Source organism: Plasmodium falciparum (assembly GCF_000002765.6).
Source record: "Plasmodium falciparum 3D7 genome assembly, chromosome: 14".
Lineage (NCBI taxonomy): Eukaryota > Apicomplexa > Aconoidasida > Haemosporida > Plasmodiidae > Plasmodium > Plasmodium falciparum.
This window is the reverse complement of record NC_037283.1, coordinates 2,233,309-2,253,370: the sequence shown is the minus strand read 5'-3', so window position 1 is coordinate 2,253,370 and position 20,062 is coordinate 2,233,309. Positions and strand designations below refer to the sequence as shown.

General features: G+C 18.4%; 8 protein-coding genes across 8 annotated transcripts; 4 read left to right on the top strand and 4 right to left on the bottom strand.

Moving 5' to 3' along the window:
* Positions 1-1,436: 1,436 nt before the first annotated feature.
* On the top strand, positions 1,437-2,183 carry PF3D7_1455100 (protein tyrosine phosphatase, putative; the record flags this gene model as incomplete). Its single annotated transcript, XM_001348662.2, has 3 exons — positions 1,437-1,702; positions 1,849-1,903; positions 1,989-2,183. 3 exons carry the CDS (start codon positions 1,437-1,439, stop codon positions 2,181-2,183), a joined length of 516 nt encoding a protein of 171 aa, XP_001348698.2.
* A 1,437-nt stretch (positions 2,184-3,620) lies between these two features.
* Positions 3,621-6,126, top strand: PF3D7_1455000 (protein phosphatase PPM3, putative; the record flags this gene model as incomplete). The annotated part of the gene is made up of 9 exons (XM_001348661.2): positions 3,621-3,728; positions 4,005-4,048; positions 4,246-4,266; positions 4,408-4,463; positions 4,567-4,635; positions 4,766-4,795; positions 4,960-5,025; positions 5,126-5,295; positions 5,458-6,126. The coding sequence occupies 9 exons, from the start codon at positions 3,621-3,623 to the stop codon at positions 6,124-6,126; spliced, it is 1,233 nt and encodes a 410-aa protein (XP_001348697.2).
* A 1,680-nt stretch (positions 6,127-7,806) lies between these two features.
* Positions 7,807-8,271, top strand: PF3D7_1454900 (conserved protein, unknown function; the record flags this gene model as incomplete). The annotated part of the gene is made up of 1 exon (XM_001348660.1): positions 7,807-8,271. One exon carries the CDS (start codon positions 7,807-7,809, stop codon positions 8,269-8,271), a length of 465 nt encoding a protein of 154 aa, XP_001348696.1.
* A 732-nt stretch (positions 8,272-9,003) lies between these two features.
* On the bottom strand, positions 9,004-9,498 carry PF3D7_1454800 (conserved Plasmodium protein, unknown function; the record flags this gene model as incomplete). The annotated part of the gene is made up of 1 exon (XM_001348659.1): positions 9,004-9,498. The coding sequence occupies one exon, from the start codon at positions 9,496-9,498 to the stop codon at positions 9,004-9,006; it is 495 nt and encodes a 164-aa protein (XP_001348695.1).
* A 1,033-nt stretch (positions 9,499-10,531) lies between these two features.
* On the bottom strand, positions 10,532-11,938 carry PF3D7_1454700 (6-phosphogluconate dehydrogenase, decarboxylating; the record flags this gene model as incomplete). The annotated part of the gene is made up of 1 exon (XM_001348658.3): positions 10,532-11,938. The coding sequence occupies one exon, from the start codon at positions 11,936-11,938 to the stop codon at positions 10,532-10,534; it is 1,407 nt and encodes a 468-aa protein (XP_001348694.1).
* A 1,205-nt stretch (positions 11,939-13,143) lies between these two features.
* PF3D7_1454600 (mitochondrial ribosomal protein S11 precursor, putative) lies at positions 13,144-13,833 on the top strand (the record flags this gene model as incomplete). Its single annotated transcript, XM_001348657.1, has 1 exon — positions 13,144-13,833. One exon carries the CDS (start codon positions 13,144-13,146, stop codon positions 13,831-13,833), a length of 690 nt encoding a protein of 229 aa, XP_001348693.1.
* A 655-nt stretch (positions 13,834-14,488) lies between these two features.
* On the bottom strand, positions 14,489-14,977 carry PF3D7_1454500 (iron sulfur cluster assembly protein, putative; the record flags this gene model as incomplete). Its single annotated transcript, XM_001348656.1, has 1 exon — positions 14,489-14,977. One exon carries the CDS (start codon positions 14,975-14,977, stop codon positions 14,489-14,491), a length of 489 nt encoding a protein of 162 aa, XP_001348692.1.
* Positions 14,978-16,894: 1,917 nt separating this feature from the next.
* On the bottom strand, positions 16,895-19,228 carry PF3D7_1454400 (aminopeptidase P; the record flags this gene model as incomplete). Its single annotated transcript, XM_001348655.2, has 1 exon — positions 16,895-19,228. The coding sequence occupies one exon, from the start codon at positions 19,226-19,228 to the stop codon at positions 16,895-16,897; it is 2,334 nt and encodes a 777-aa protein (XP_001348691.2).
* Between the last annotated feature and the right edge of the window lie 834 nt (positions 19,229-20,062).

Genomic DNA, 20,062 nt, shown 5'->3' with positions numbered 1-20,062 from the left:
TATATATATATATATATATATTTATTTATTTATTTATTTATATTAATGACTTTTCATTTTATATAATATTATAATATTTTCCAATTTTGTCATATATGTAAAAAATAAATTATTTTTCTTTTTTCAAATATAAAAAGATTAGTAGTGTAATTTTTATATAAACTTCATAAGAATTTTTATGCACATATTTCATTTCATATATCTTACATATTATATTCTATTCGATATTTATTTATTTTTTTGAATACACCTCTAAATAAATATATATATATATATATATATATATATATATATTATCTATAATTTTAAAATGAATTATTTATTTAGTTTAAAATTATTTTTATGATAATAAAGTAACTTATTATATTTATTTTATAGGAGAATATCAATTATTTTCCTCATTTCAATATAAAAAAAAATATATATATCATATACATTGTAATTACAAAAATATTATAAATAAATGTATTAATTTTACCACATTAAATGAAGGATCTACTTAAGCCTTGTTTAAATAAATTGTCTTATATGTAACATCATATTTTTAATAAATAATTTATAACATTAATATATTTTAATATTTTTTTTTTTTTTTTTTTTTTTTTTTTTTTAGCTATATTATATAATTTAATATATATTTTCGCTAGATAATAATATATATATTTTTTAGCTATATTAATAATATATATATATATATATATATAAATATATTTACTATTTTTTTTCCCCCCTTTTTTTTTTAATGTACATATAATTATATATTTTATGTTTTTATTATATTATACTATATTTACATAATATAATAATAGATATATATATATATATATATATATAAATATGATCTTTACTATATAATAATATATATATATATATATAAATATATTTACTATTTTTTTTCCCCCCTTTTTTTTTTAATGTACATATAATTATATATTTTATGTTTTTATTATATTATACTAATATTTACATAATATAATAATAGATATATATATATATATATATATATAAATATGATCTTTACTATATAATAATATATATTAAAATAATAATATATACTTCTTATATTAATGTTATTATGTACGTTAATTTATTTATTTATTTATTATTTTTTTTTTTAGTACTTTGAAGATTTAAATTATCATTGAATGTTATATATGCGAACCTAAATTTCGTTAACCCTGTAAATTTTGCGATATCCTAATAATATATAATATATATTATAAATATATATTTAATTCTTCCTTTTTTATTATTTTTCTTTCTTTCTTTTTTTTTTTTTGTTATATATATATATATTACTTTAATATATTTTATAAGTTATATTTTTTATATTTTATTATATATATTTATATTTATATTTATAATTTTATTTAATTTTTTTTTTTTTTTTTTTTTTTTTTTTTGGGGGGGGGGCTTATTATATAACATATGATTAAATGATTCAAATAATACCATATTTATATTTGGGTAAAAAAAATGATATAGATAATGTAGAAAATCTTAAAAAAAATAATATTAAAGCGGTGGTTATATGTTGTACTTATTTTGAATATCCTGAGTATAAAATACCAAATGGATATGAAATTTTAAGAATTAATTTGGAGGACATAGGTTTAGAAAATATATCGTCATATTTTGAAGAATCGAATAATTTTATCCATTCGTATATAACTAAAGAGCAATCAGTACTTATTTGTTGTTGGTAAGATATTAATTAAGTGCAAAAGGAAAAAAATAAAATGATATGGAAAGTATTATATATATATATATATATATATATATTTATATATTAATATATTTATATGTATATATAGATATATATTTTTTTTTTTTTTTTTTTTTTAATAGTCATGGAATTAGTCGATCATCAACAATATCCATTGCATATTTAATTGGAAAACAGGTTATTAATCTTATATTTATGCATCCTAAATATTATATATATTTATATATATTTATATAATTTATTTATTTAATTTATTTTTTAGAACTTTGGTCTTAATGAAGCTTTTAATTTTATAATGGGAAAAAAAAATATATGTCCCAATATTGGATTTATGGAGCAATTGTGTGAATATGAAAAAAGACTAAAAAACCAAATTACCTTTTCATCTGTTAAGTATATAAGCTGGTTTACCTCAGAAAGATGTGATAAAAATGTATCAACTGATTTTAGTTTGTAAGATGATTAACAGATTTAAATTAATAGAAAGATGAAAAAAAAAAAAAAAAAAAAAAAAATTCAAACGCAATAAAATATAATAATATAATAATATTGTAAAAGTATGAATATTTTATAAAAGATTCGTATTACAAGCATGTAGAATAATGTACTTGTGATTTTAATATACAAGTTAGGATATAATTTTATAAACGTATACACAATATATATCTTATATTTATATTAAGGGATACACATCATTACAATTAAAAAAGTGTGAATTGCAATAAGAATATTATTACGAATATTGTTTGACATGGTCTTCAATATATATTTATATATATATTATATATTTTTCTAAATTAACATTTTCACAATATGTGTGCAATTTTGTATTCTTTTCCTTTATTTTTTTGATGTTTTTTTTTTTTTTTTATTCATACAATTTTGTAAATTTTGAATATAACGGATATTTTTTATTTTTAGTAATATGCAGAAATTAATCTGTTATAATTTTTTTTTTTTTGTTTTTTTTTTTTTTTCTTTTTTTTTTTTTGTAAAAAGAAATTTTTTTATACCTTAAAAATTAATTATATATGACACTAAAAAGTAGGAAATTAAAATAAATAAGTAAATAATTGAATGAAGAATAAGAAATAAAAATACAAATGTTAAATTTTTTATTAAATGTGGAGGATAATATAAATAAATAAATATATATATATATATACAAAAAAATTCTAATAATATATTTATATTTAATGTATTATGTTATGATATCATATATATTTTTTTTAATATATAAGAACAAAATGTATATATTATATATATTGTATATATTGTATATATGGTATATATTGTATATATTGTCTATATTCTTATTAATATTTGTTTACAAAATTTAATGTGAATATTTGACAAAATTTATGTCTTTAGACAAGTACATGTTTAATAGAAAGAATTAACAAAAAAAAAAAAATTAAATGATACAATTATATATTAATCGTTCAATAATTTTTGTATAAGCATATATATATATATATGTATATTTTAAACCTATTACATATATATATATATTTTTTTTTTTGGGGGGGTTTCATACTTACACTTCATTTGTGTATTAAACATAAAAAACAAAAGGGCTTTTTTCCTTTTCATCTTGTAGTACGGAAATGTAGCTCCAACAAGTATGTAATATATATATATATTACGCAAAAAGAAAAAAAAAAAAAAAAAATACTAAAAAATAAAATGAAATAAAAATAAATTAAATTATATATGGAGTAATCAAAAGCGTCTTTATCTTTATCTTTATTTTATTGCAGTTCTCAATTATTTTAAATATAGAGTTATGCAAATTTTTACAAAAATAAAAAGAATAAAAAAAACAAAACATTCTTTTTGAACACTTACAATATATTATAAGTGATTTATCTTATTCCGAATGTAAAGAATAAATATGAATAAGATTAATTTAATAAGTACAAAAGAGATATCTGAAATCGTTAGTTGGTATACCCATGTCTGTGCTGGAACTATGCAAGGATATCGTGCCACAGAAGAAGATGTAATATATAAGTGTTAATGTTTTTCATTATACATATTTCATGTAATTATATAATGTATTGTGATTAAATTAATAATATAATACCCTTACATAGTTCCCTTTATATTTTTTTTAATTGCATTTAATCGAAGTGTTAAAAAAAAAAAAAAAATTTTATGTTCTCATAAAAATATAGGGAAATATAAGATTAAATAGAAACATATATATATATATATATATATATATATATATATATATATATATATGTGTGTGTGTATGTATTTTTGTCATTATTAGGCAACGGTTATTTTAGCTTCCCTTAAAAATTTTCCATCCTGCAGGTATGTTATTAGAGATTTATCGATTTATGCATAAATATATATTAATAGATATATATTAATACATATATAAATATATGTCTATGTTATAATATATTTGAATAATTGAATATTTGTCTTGATTAACAGATGAAATTATTATTCTAATGATATATTTTTTTTTTAATATTCTTTTCTTTTTTTTTCTTTACAAATTTAAGGATGTGCACCATTTTTGATGGGTATACATAAAACACAACCATTATCAAGGAATATAATAATGAATATATTATAATATTATAAATAATTTTGATAATATTTCGTTTTATAAATATTTTTTTTAATATATATATATTTAAATAATGTGCATTTTCATGTGATAGTCATATAGGAAAAGAAACAGCCTTATATTGCGCAAGGAACATAGCTGATTTTATTGGTTATTTTAAATAATTATCAATATATATTTTTAATAAAAAAAAATTCTGTGAAAAAATAAATCACATATATATATATATATATATATATATATTTTCCTTTAGGTAATTGTACAACGTTGGATGTTAACAATATAACTAATGCTTGTATTCAAATGGACAATGAAATATTAAGTATGTTCATATTTGACCTTTATAATATATTGAGTATATATACATATATATATATATATATATATATATGTATAAATGTATTTGGATTGAATTGTACATTTATTATTTTCTTTTTCTTTTCCTATTTTAGATAGTAATTTCGCTCATAATGGATCAACAGGTATAGATTATGGAGACATTTCATTTCAATTATACTTTAATAAGTATATGTATATATTTATATATATATGTATATGTAAAAACATATTAATCATGAAAATGCATCATTATATAATATGTATATAATAATATTGTAATGTTTTATTGTTATTTCATATGCCTTAGCAATAATTGCGATAATTGAAAAAATTATAAATAAGGATTTTTTTAAGCTATATATTTGCAACTTGGGTAAATTAATAAATATGAAAAAATATAATTATTTTATTTTTTTATGTATTTTACTTATAATTTATATGTATATGTAACCATATATTTCTATTCATATCAGGAGATTCCAGAGCAATGCTTATTAAAAAGGATGGATCATTTATTTCATTAAGCGAAGACCATAAACCTTATAATAAAAAAGAAAAAGAAAGGATATATAAAATTGGAGGATTTGTTGAAAATGGAAGAATACTTGGATATATAGGTGTATCCCGTTCTTTTGGAGACAAAGTATAATTTGAAATTTTTTTATGAATAATTTATTATGTATTTGTCATATAAAAAATAAAAAAATAAAAACAAACAAATAAATAAATAATTATATATATATATATATATATATATATATATATATATATATATATATTTACGTTATATATAATTTATTGTCAGAATTATAAAATAAAATCCGACTGTCCATATAATCCTCATGAAACCATGATAAGTTGCATACCTGATATAAAAATATTTTATGCAAATTGTGACGATATACTATTTTTAGGATGTGATGGATTATTCGAAATGTTATCCTGGAATGATGTTGCAAAATTTACTTATGATTGTATGAACAGACATACTTTAAGCGATGCTGTAATTAATATTCTGGATTATGCACTTCTATCAGGATCCAAAGATAATATAACTATACAAATAATTAAATTTTTTAATGAAGAAATTCCGAATTTTCATTTTAGAGAAAAATTAATTCCAAGTATTTATATACATAATGAAAAATTAACTAAATATGAATTTTATGGAAAACTTCTCAATAAATATCATATAAATGATAATAATATTACTAACAAGCTGGTGGAATACTGTACAGAAATTAAAGGATCTTGCCCTACCATTGAACCATATTTAAAAAATATTAGGGAAAACAAAAACACACACATAATATTAAACAGGAGAAATAATAAAAATATTAAATACCTCACTCTGCCAATATTACAGGAAGATCTTAAGACAAATAATGTTTTTAATAAAATGGATCCCAATGATTTTAATAAAATGAGAGAATTCTTCAGAGAATATGATAAAAAAGTCAAGTTGAATTATTAAAAGAGAAATCGTGACCAAACAAAAAAGGCAAAATATTTACCAATATGGTAAAATAAAGATGTACAAAAAAAAAGAAAAAAAAAAAAAGACATATTTATTAAAAAAATGATAATAATATCCTTTAGAAATGAATATAATAATAAAAATATCATTTTGCATCTTAAAAAATATGTAGTAATAAAAGTAGAAGTACAATACTTCAAAGATATTCACATATATATATATTATATATATATATGTATAAAGTTTTTTTTTTTTTTAAACCTAATTAAGCATTTTTATCAATAAAAGCCTAATATGAAATTACGCTACAATATAAATATATATATTTTATTTTACATCATAATTCAATGTCTAATTAAAATTAGTTTTTTTTTATATTTATAAAAGTTTGTTCATTCGTAATTAATATCTGAATTTTTTTTTTTTTTTTTCGTAATAGATTTACTATCTAAAATAATGATACATATATATATATATATATTTATTTATTTATTTATTTATGTGTTTTTCCATATTACTTTATTACAATTATAACAACTATAAATTTAATAAAGTAACAAATATATTATCATATTTTTTCTAATGAGAACAATAAAAATAATATATATATATATAAATCTTTATATCTTATTATAATCACATTACATATTATTAGATATAATAAGTAAATTCAAATGGTAATAAGAAACACTAAAATATAGAAAAATATATATTATATTTTCTTATGTTCTCGTTCCTTAATACACCATAAAAGTACATAATATGATATTTAATTTTATATCCTTACGGTTTATAACCATATTAATATAAAAGAGTATCATTCCATATTCCTTTATTTATAACTTTGCAATTTTTTTATTTATATTTATGTTTATTATATAAATAAAAATTAATCCTCAATCCTTATAAAAATAACATAACAATATTTCCAAAAGAAAAAAAAAAAAAATTGTGTAATAACATTTTGTATGTTGTTTTGTAATATTAAAAAAAATCATATAGTTTATATTGTCTTATATAGATATATAAAAATTACAAAAATATTATTCCTGATATTATAAGAATATACAACGTAATTCTGACCTGTTCAGGTAAAATATATATATATATATATATATATATATATATGAGTAAGTGAAAAAAAAAAAAAGTGTTTCCTTACAATGTGTACTTTTATATATAATAAAGCTAGTCGCGGTCATAATATATTTAACTCTTATTAACATTATGAGAATTAAAAAAAAAAAAAAAAATTTATATATATATACATATACACATATATTAACTGTTCATATATTTGTTTATATTATTATTATAGCTTGAATATTTTTGCCATGTAATTATTTTTTTATATTTTTATATAAATTATCATTTAATAAATTGAAAACACGTAAACATATATAAAATATTTTTCTTTTTCTTCTTTTTTTTTTTTTTTTTTTTTTTTTTTTTTTGACTGATGTTGTATAATTAAATTCTATGTAATACATTTTTATTTATTTTTGTTTATTATACTACATAAACCTGTATTTAACCTATTCTTTTATGTCTGAAATTATACTTGTTTAATGATATAATCGATTTCCTTTTTAACTTATATAAATATTTTATATTATTTTACTTATTTTATTTTATTTTATTTATTTTATTTTTTTTTTTTTTTGTAAAATTGTTTATATGATGCATCCCTTTAATTTTGTGCCTCAATTAGATAACAAAATAAATGTTGTTTCAATGCAACCTTTCCAAATGTATGTTCCTAATAATAATGCTGTAATTCCTCAATCATTTTCCAGTGATCATACAACACAACATTATAGTCAGCCTATATATTTTGAACCATTACCTCCTATATATGTGAAAAACCAATTACTACCTTCTCCCATTTTAGTACAGATGCCTACAACGGTAGTTGTTCAAAATGAATCACAACCAGCAATGGTCCTTAATCAACCACCCTCCAATATTGTTGTGAAAAATAATCCTCCAACTTCAGTTTTTGTTAAACAATCAAATCCTAATGTTGTTGTTAAAAATGAAGCACCCCCAAATTATATACAAAATGTGGACACATGTCAAGAGACGATAGTAACAGATATGAACTGCCCAGTAATGACCAATATAAATAAAAATATTATGTAATAAGTGGGAAATAAATGACTAGACAATTCAATATATGTCAAATGGAAAATTGGGATTATTATTGAGGCGTTAATGTGATATACAGAATGCAAATCGAAAACTATTGAAAAATTATATAATTAGAAATAATAAAAAAAGCACAAAAATTAGTAAAACTGATTCGAATAATATATTATTTTTCTTTATATTTCTTTTCCTTTCATATGATTTCTTTACTATTTTTTTTTTTTTTTTTTTTTTTTTTTTTTTTTTCTCTCTTTTATAAATTTCTATATAATAATTAATAATTGAAAGAACCTTTTAGATAATTTTAATATAAGTTTAACAATATATTAGAACATTTTTATATTTCTTATTTATGATTGAGAATTATTTTAATAATTACAAAATATATGTTACATTCTTTTGTAAATCATTAAAAGTTAATATTTTAATAAATTTTAATTAAATGGTTTCGAAAAGGTATTCATTTTTATTTTTAATGTATTTTTAAATTATCAGTTTTTTAGTCTCTAAAAAAAAAAAAAAAAACGGTAAGAGAATATTTTAAAACGTAAAACAATTTATATTCTTTTTTTTATCTATATAAAGGTTTAGAGACAAAATTAAAAAAAAAAAAAAAAAAAAAAAAAAAAAACTGAAAGGGTGAAAGGACATATTAAATTATAAGAAGAAAGAAAACAAATATTCACATATATTCATATATATTCATATTTCCATTTATTAATACATTCATTTATTTGAATATAACGTAAAATTGTATGGATCATAATTATGTTCCTTATTAAATACACCATTATTCAGATAGCTATAATGTGTGGGTAAAACATTATTTTCATTTATAACATTTTGATTATTATAATAAAATTGTGTGTCAGCATTGTTTATATTTTGCATATCTTCAATCATATTATCCTTAATTGGTTGTTCCTTTATATTGGTATTATTTATATCTGACATTGAATTTACCTTATCATGTAATCCTATATGGAAATTTGGATGGTTATAAAAATCATTTTGTGATTTTTCAATTATGATATTGGGATTAGATTGTCTCACTATAATTGGTTGTGGATCTTCATTTTTTAAAATAATATTTTGAGGTGGTAAGTCTAATGTTATAGGTAATTTGGGTTGACTATGTATTATAACTGTCTGTGGTTGTCTTACAATAATAGGTTGTATTCTATCATTTTGAATTATCATATAATAAAATAAGTTATCCATATTTATATATAAAAAAAAAAAAACAAAAAAAAAACAATGTAATACTTCTAATGATATATATTTTTTTTAATTTTTTGTTAAGTTGGTGCAAACAATAGTTATTGACATATAAATTAATGTTGCGTATATAATAATTATTAACAAAATATAAGAATAATTTATATTATCAAATCATAAAATCACAAAAATAAGAATCAAATAAAATTATATTATATTATCAATTTTAAAAAAAATCAAAATAAAAAACAAAAAAGTTTTAATAATAAGTCTATTTGTATTGAAAAAAAAAAAAAAAAAAAAAAAAAGACTAAAATAATTTTTACTTTTTTTTAATTTTTTATTAATAAAAATATTTAAAATATTATTTTCAATAATTTTTCTTTGAAAAATTCAATTATAGGAATTAAATATAATTACCTCATATTTTTGTTTTATTGTTATTATTATTTTATTTTTCAACACAACATAGTAATGTGAAAAAGACATTAATATTATAAAAAGAAAAAAAAAAAAAAAAAATATTACATAAATAAATAAATAAATATATATATATATATATATATATATATATATATATTTATATGTATACTTTTTTTTCTTATAAATTATGAAAATTACAACATTACAATTGATCTACATATATTTTTTTAATAATTTTATTATCTTGTTTGATATAATGTTGTATGACAAATTTTATAATTTTAAATTTTTATCCATGTGTTTTTTGAATGTTATAAAAAAATAAAAATAAAAATATATTATATCTATGAAATATAAAGGTTTAAATATATGGTAATTTTGCCTTTGTTCTTTCTATTTTTATTGTCATATGATTATATAATAAGAAGATTAAAATATTATATTAATAAAGAGGAGATATGCACATATATATATATATATTTATTTATTTATTTATTTGTTTGTATTATTTTTTGTTTTATAGTTCTTAAAGTGTATATGTATACTTAATATGGAATAGTATACTTTCATATTTTTCCATAAGAAAATAAAAAATTTACATGCATATTTATTATCACCACAAGGTGTGATAATTTCCTTCACGATCTGTTCTCCTATATGTGTGTGATCCAAAATAATCCCTTTGGGCTTGCACTAAATTAAGAGGTAAATTTTGTGAGGTTACCATTTGAAAATATGCTAAACTAGCTGAGAAGGCAGGAATTGGTATGGAATATTTTGTAGCCATAAGAACAATTTTTCTTAAGGAAGGTAATTTATTTTTAATATCATCTGAGAATTCATTATCTAGGAATAATAATTCTAATTTTTCATTATTTTTATAAGCATTTGCTATACGATCTAAGAAAACAGCTCTTATAATACAACCACCTCTCCATATTCTAGCAATTTCTCCCAAATTTAATTTCCAGTTCATTTCTTCAGAAACTTGTTTTAAAAGGAAAAGACCTTGAGTATATGAAATAATTTTACAACAATAAAGAGCATTTAATAAATCATTTTCAAAATCATTTAAATCTTCATTTGGGTCAATAAGAATATTATCTTTATTAAAATTAGATTCTGCTTTAGTTCTTAATTCTTTAAAAACACTTATATTACGTGCATCTAAAGCAGCACACATAGTTGGACAAGGGATACCTCTTTCGGTAGCTTCAAGCATAGTCCATTTCCCTGTACCTTTTGCTCCAGCAATATCTAATATCATATCAACTAAATAATTATTTGTTAAGTCATCTTTTTTTGCAAGAATATTTGCAGTAATTTCAATTAAGTAAGAATTTAATATACCTTCATTCCATTTATTAAAAACTTCTGATAATTTCTGATTATCATATTTTAATATATGTTTCATAATTACATAACTTTCTGATATTAATTGCATATCTCCATATTCTATTCCATTATGTACCATTTTTACATAATTCCCTGAGGAACCTGGACCTATATAAGTAACACAAGGAGAATTTCCAACTTGAGCTGAACATTTTTCTAATATTTCTTTCACACAATCATATGCATATTTAGAACCACCAGGCATAAATGAACAACCATATCTTGCACCTGCTTCACCTCCACTCACACCCATAGCTAAATATTCTACATCTTTTTCTTTACATAATTTTATTCTTCTTTCTGAATTAATATACCATTCATTCCCACCATCAATTATTATATCTCCTTTTTCAAAATGTTTTAATATATTACTAATATTCTCATCTACAGCTGGACCTGCTTTGATTAATAAAATAACTTTCCTTGGTTTTTTCAAATTATTTATTAATTCTTCTACTGTTTTATAACCATAAACAACCAAATTCTCTTCTTTTGCTCTTTTCATTGTTTCTTCTGTTCTTTCATATGTCCTATTATAAACACCAATTTTAAAACCTTTGCTTGAAATATTCAAACTTAAATTCTGGCCCATGACAGCCAAACCTATCAAACCAATATCACACATTTTGAATAAATTAAAATTAAAGGTATTATATAAATATTTAAGCCTTAAAAGGAAAGTACGTATATATATATATATATGTAATAAAATATATCCTTTCTTTTTTTTTTAATATATACAAATAAATAAAAAAAAATATATATATATATATAAATATATATATGTATATATATATATATATTTATATATTTATATAAATAGTAATAATAAACGGATCCGTTGACAATATATTTAAAAGATAATATAAATAATATTAGTTTTAATAAAATTTATTCTTTTTTATATTTTGAAAAAAAAAAAAAAAAAAATATATGTACATAAATATATATATATATATATATATATATAATAACAAATATTATATTTTAACAATTCTTATTTTTTTTTTTTTAATTATTTTGTTTCTAGTATTCCTTTAAATATTTGTATATTTTTTTTAATGAAAAAAAAAAAAAAAAAAAATAGAAACGCATAAAAAAAGAAATATTTTTAAAAATATATCAATAAAAGAAAAAAAAAAAATACATGTTAGTATGAATATATAATAATATATGTATTATTTTATTTTATATATTCCACTTATTTTTGCTTGTACGATATTTTCTCTCCTGTATCTAAAAAAAAATATTTATGTAGCATATATATATATATATATATTATATAATAATATATGTACTTTTATTATACACATAATATTAGCCTACAGGTAATAATATATATATTTAAAATAATACATAATAATAGAAAAAATAAAATGAAATATTTTATACCCAAGAAATGTCATATTTTTTTTTTTTTTTTTTTTTTTTTTTTTTCATTTATTGACATTTATATGTTAGGTTATTATAAAAATTAAAGTAAATATGCAGTATATTATATTATTAAATATATTCTATAATTTTTTTTTTCATTTTTGTAAATTAATAAAAGGTAGATATATATAAAAAAATATATATACATGTATAATTTTGAATCGAACTAAAGTTAAAATTTTTAGGGTTAAGAAAATATATATTGCTGACATGAATATTTTCAGCCAATATTATTATATTTGATTTTGTAAATATGGAATAAAACTATGGCACATTTATAATTAAAATAATAAAAAATATTATATATATATATATATATATATATATATATTTTTTTTTTTTTTTTTTTTTTTTTTGTTTATCCTTTTAAAACACAATACAATAATGTATACAAGGATGAATGTTTTATCTAAAAACAAGAGCCTTGTTAATTATAAAACCATATTCTCAAGTCCCATTTACATGAATATATGCATAAACCATTTTGTAAATAAATTAATAAATGTATATTCAGCAAAAAGTCTAAAATTTACGACCCTTTCTTCAGATGCAGTAAAGGCAATAACGAATTTAAAAGAATCTGTAAAGAAGCCAGATAAAAAAAAGAAAAACATTACAAGGGAGACACTTAAAAATTGTCAAGGTCATAAGAGAAGATACAAATTATTTGGTGATAGAGAAGAATTTCATAATATAGATAGAGATAAAAATAATTTAATAATTGAACCTACAGATAGTTTTCGAGCTGTTATTACTACATCTAAAAATAATGTACATATTCAAGTTGTAAATAAAAGTAAAAATTATAAAACCATATTCGGTTCCTTTGCTGGAAATGTTGGTTTTACGAAGACGTTACAACAAAGCGAAAGATGTGCTTATAGAATAGGAGAGAATATAGCTAAAAAATGTAGAAGACTTGGGATATTTTCTATTGATATAAAATTTAGGAGAATCATGAGGGTAGAAACTGTTTTGCAAGCTATGTATGCAAATAATCTTAATATAACACAGATAATACATGAACCTAGATTACCAAAATGTGGATTAAATGCTTCTAAGCCTAGAAAGAGAAGACGTGTGTAGGCAAATGAATATGTAATAAAATTTATGAGTAATAATACAGAAAAAAAAAAATAAAACTTATTATCATTTTTATGTAATACCAATAAATAATTCTGATTTGCCACATTAGTGCCATATGTAAATATTTATACATGTTTATATATATTTACATATATTTAAATATTTTTATATATATTTACATTTATGTTTAATTAAAATTTTTTTGGTTCATTTTTTAAAATTAATTTTTAATTTGTTTTAACTAATATTGTTTTTTTTTATTTTTTTTTTAAGTCGAATTTTATTATAATATAAATATAAATAAATAAATAAATAAATATATATATATATATATATATATTCTTAGTATGCATATTTATAAAATAACAGCATTCATATTTATTAAATGATTAATTATTATAATACATAAAAAATTAGTAATATACTTATATTTTACCATAAAAATTAAATGTAGTAAATTTGAAAATAAATGAGAAAATTTATACATTTTAATAAATTAAAGATAAAATATAATATTATAACATATTATTATATACAAAGTAAGGAAAAAAAAATTAAACATCGGTTGTATTAATTAAAAAAAAAAAAAAAAAAAATTATATAATATTATATAATATTATATTATATTATATATATACATTTTGATTATTTTTTGTCACGTTAAAACTTTTTCTCTATAATTTTTTATAGCATGTTTGATGGCATCTTCTGCTAATAAACTGCAATGTATTTTTACAGGGGGTAAACTTAAATGTGAAGCAATATCATTATTTTTAATTTTTAAAGCTTCATCGATTGTCTTTCCTTTAATTAATTCAGTCGCATAAGAACTACTAGCTATAGCAGAGCCACAACCAAATGCCATAAATCTTGCATCTTTTATAACATCATTTTCAATTTTTAATTGTAACTTTATTACATCTCCACATGATGCTTTCCCAACAATTGATGTACCAATATTCTTCTCGTTTTTATCAAATGACCCAACATTTCTGGGTTTATTAAAATGATCTTTTACATGATCACTATAATTTCGTACTAAATTATAATAACATTTATTCACATTATTTTCATTCAAACAATTTGTATATAAACAAATACAACTCTTTCCTTTAAAAAGATTACACAAAATTTTGCTCTTCATTTTTTATATATAATGTTATATATATGTCCTAAAGGTATAACTATTTTTATATCATCATATAATATTTTTATAATACTTAAAGTTATTATTTTAAGTATAGTTCTACATATATAATATATATAAATATTATTATATAATTTCACATAAAAATAAATAAAGATATATATCTATATGTTGAATAACATATAAAACAAAAATGTAAATTTAAAAAAAAAAATAAATAAAATAAAATAAAAGAAGATAAACTTATAAACGAAACATAATATATAATGTTATACTTATATATATATATATATATATATATAATTTTTTTTAAATATTAAAATATATATTTAAGTAACCTTTTAAATTAATTTTCAAAATACCAAAAAAAAAAAAAAAAAAAAAGTTGCCTTTATTTTGCTAAATATAATAGTTATAAAAACGATTTGTATGCATTATTTATAAAAAATATTTATTTTTGTATATTTTTAAAACAGAAAAAAAAGAAAAACTGATGATATATAAATAATATACAGAATTATAAGTATATCAAATAAATATAACTGCTACAAAATTTTTATTGCGAAAAGGATTATAAATAAATATATTTAAAAAAAAAAAATAAAAAATAAAAAATATATTTTTATTAACATAAATAAAAAAATTAAATTATATTCATGTCATTAAAAAATATAAAATTATATAATATATATATATATATATATATATATATATATATATATATATATATTTATTTATTTATTTATTTTTATCCTCTTATTTTTTTATTACATATATATATATATATATATATATATATATAATTTTATATCCATTATAAAAAAACATGTAAGGAAGAAAAAGTTCAAGGGCCAATTTTAAAAAGATATATCAAAAAAAAAAAAAAAAAAAAGTAAAAATAAATAAATATAAATGTATATTTTTTTATATTCATATTTATGGATTTTTTTTTTTTTTCTTTCTTTCTTTCTTTCTTTCTTCAAATTAATACATTATATTAATATATTTCATTTTTGAAGAAAATAATAATTAAAATTTTCATTTTGGAAAAGTACCAACTTTTAATTTTTTTATATAATATATGAAAAAATGTGAAATTTCTTCAATAAATAAATAAAATAAAATAAAATATGAAGAAAAAATGAAATGAAAAAATTATTATACATATATTATAAAAATATATGTTATAATTATGAAGATGATGTTGTCTAAAATGTAGTATACATAATTATTATAAGGTATAAAAAAACATTTTCGAGTGCATGTTTTGCTTTATTTCTTTTTATAAAAATAATTACATGTATAATATTTTTAATTCTCCTCAACATATATATATTAAAATATAATGTAATATTTATCTTTTTTGTTTTTATTCAACTGTGGTAATTTTTTTTTTTTTTTTTTCTTTTTTTTTTGTCGAGAAAATGAAAAAATTAAAAACAAATTTGTTTATAATTTTTTAATTTAAATTATTCCTTTTTAATTAAAAATGTGCCCTTGCATCAAAATAAATATTCATATTTAATATAAATGTTTTAAAAGTTTCGTAACAATATATATAACATATATATATATTTATATAACATGTTTTCTCTTTTTTTCTTTTTCTTTCCATTTTGGTGATTATATTTATAAAAAAAAAAATGTATATCAATAAATATAAAAAAAAATACACTCCTACATATATATATATATATAAGTGCATATAAAAATCGTTCGTCCTATATACTAATTTAATATGGTCAAACTAAAAAAGTGATTTTGTATGTATATATATAAATATATATATAAAAGCTTATAACAAAAAGGAGTAAAGTAGTGGTAATGACAAATAAGAAGAAAAAAAATTGGAAAAACAAAAATGGGATACAGAATATAAAGATTATGAATAATAAAAATCCTAAGGTATACACATTAATTGTTATGAATCGCAATTGGTTCTGTTATTTCTATTAAATATTTTTCAACACTTTCTCCATATTCTTGTGGGCTTTGTTTAACTAAGGGTAATAATGTATTTCTAATGGTTGTATGATATTCATTAAGTTCTTTAATTTCTTGGTTTGTTAAAAGTGAGAAATCTAATAATTTCTTTTCATATGGGTACATAGTTAAATCATCAAATGAAAGGTATTCAGTCGTATCTGTAATTTCTTTGCTAATAACATATTGCATATTTTCTATACGTACCCCAAATTTATCTTTCATATAATATCCTGGTTCATTAGAAAGGACCATATTTTTTTTAAGAGGTGCTCCACCTACTGGGCCTATAGAACAGCCACCTTCATGTACATTGAGAGTTAAACCAACACCATGACCAGTACCATGATTATAATCCATAAAGTTGTTGAATAAATTTTCACGTGCAATAAAATCTAAAGCAGATGAATTTGTATAAGATGCAAAGATAACTTTTCTTAAACGTAAATGTCCTTTTAATACTAATGTATAAATTCTCTTTTCTTCAGCCGTGGGTTCCCCAAAATGTGTCGTTCTAGTAACATCAGTAGTTCCATGTAAATATTGTCCTCCCGAATCTAAAAGATAAATAGCTGGTTTAATGGTAGCATTTGTTTTATCTGTACATTCATAATGAATAACGGCTGCATTAGGACCACTTGCTGATATGGTTGAAAAGGATGGGAAGATAAAATTTTTCTTGGTTGATCTAAAATAATCTACTTTATGTCTTAAAGACATTTCTGTTTCATTAAATAATTCTTTTGTTTTTCTTTTCTGTTCACACCAATGGAAAAATTGTAATAAAGCAAGACCATCTAATATATGTGCTTGTTTCATATTATCAATTTCTACATCATTTTTTACTGCTTTCATTTTAACTACAGGTGAATTTTGTAAAAGAACATTTTTTCTATCAAATAGTTTATATATCATTAAATTGATATATGGGCTTAATGAGATATCATATTTTTTGAAATCAGGATTATCATCATTATGTTTTGGTATGGATGGGATAACTACATCTCTAAGGTATGGTACAATTTCTTCATATTCTTTTACAATAACTTTATTAATTTCTAAAAGATTTTTAACATCTGCTGGTAAATTTTTTACTGTTGTAAAGAATACGATTTTAGAGAAATCTTGTTCTTCTCTATCAAATTGAAATAATAAATAAGAATAAAATAATGGTGAATATTGATAATCATAACCTCTTAAATTTAAAAGATATGCAATTTCATCTAATTCTGATAAAAGTAAATTATCTACATTTTTAATATCATACATAAGCGATTGTTTTAATTTATCAATTTTTTCACCTGCACATGCACCATTATATTTTCTATCATGTATATATAAAGTTTTATTATTAACAGGATAATCTTTAATTTCCACTAATGATTTTTCCAAAACAAGAAAATTTAATACATTTTCATCATCCTTTTTATTAACATCATCAAAATTATTATTATATATAATTTTTTCTACAATTTTTTTTTTTGGATATGCATTTAAAAGAGCTTTTCTTAATTTTTCATAAAACACAACACTAGTGTTTTTTCCATCAAAGGCTATAGTATTAAATTCTAAAGATGATATTGTTTCAAAAATTTCATCTCTATTATCAATTCTACTAATTCTTAATGTAAATAAATTCTGATCTAATTCATTCATAGCTTGTAATTCATATAATGCATTGACATATAATATGGGTTTATCTTTTGTTACTATTAATATACCATCAGCACCACTATAATTTGTAATTTTTACAATTTTTTTATCTTTCTCATTTATTATTTCAGAATTGTGTTCATCACTATTAATTAAAATATATACATCAATCTTATTCTTTTTCATAATAGTTCTTAATTCTTCTAATCTAGCAGCAGGATTATTATCCATCATGTTAACATCAACGGTATTATTATTACTCATCATTTCGGTATTATATATATTCTTAAATATATTGGAACCACTATATATTATATTCTTATTATTTTCTTGATTCTCACTTAAATTATTATTCTCGAAATTTCTCTGATATTTTTTGGAGAAAAAATTATGTGCTATCTTATTATTATTATTATTATTATTATTATTATTATCACTACTCACTTCACTTTTATTTACACAATCAGATCCGCTCGTAACGCCACTAAAATATGACTTTTTAAAATGATTTAAATAAGCCGATACTAAATTTTGCCTCTTACCCTTATTAAAAATATTTAAATGGAATACCATTAAAAATATAAAAACAAACAAAAGAAAATTCAATTGCATATTTAAAAAAAAAAAAAGAAAGAAGAAGAAAAAAAAAAAAAAAAAAAATTAAAAAAAAAAATTAAAGAAAAAAATTAAAAAAAAAATTAAATAATATATATCTACACATATATATATATATATATATATATATATATATATATATGTATATTACATATATGTGTATAATATATTATGACATATATATGTTTGTGTGCTGAGTTTATATTTACAATATAATTTTATATTAATTTTTTAATAACACGCATTTTTCACTTTAACACATAAATGTAAATATATATATATATATATATATAATATATATATGGGTATTTTTATATTCACAAGGTATTATTATTATATATATATATATTTAAATATATAATATTAGTTTTCTTAACTATTATTTACTAATATTTATAACTTTTTTATAATTATAAAAAAAAAAATATATATATATATATATATATATATAAAGAAATGTATTATAAATATTATAAAATTTTAATTCAATATATTTATATATTATGCATTTCAAAGTAAAAGTTCTACATTTATTTATATAGATCGAAGAAAAAAAAAAAAAATAAATATAAATATATATATACATTAATATAAATTTTATGAAATCATAAATGGTAGGTTTTTTTTTTTTTTATATATTATATACATAATAATATATATTTTAAAACTATTTAATTATATATATATTATATATTATATGTATATGTTTTTTTTTTTTTTTTCTTTCTTTTGCTTTTTTTTATACAGTAATATAAATATTATATTATTAATTAAATAAAACGTGTTCACAGTTCAGTTTCTATATCAAATAAAAAAAAACTTAAACTATAA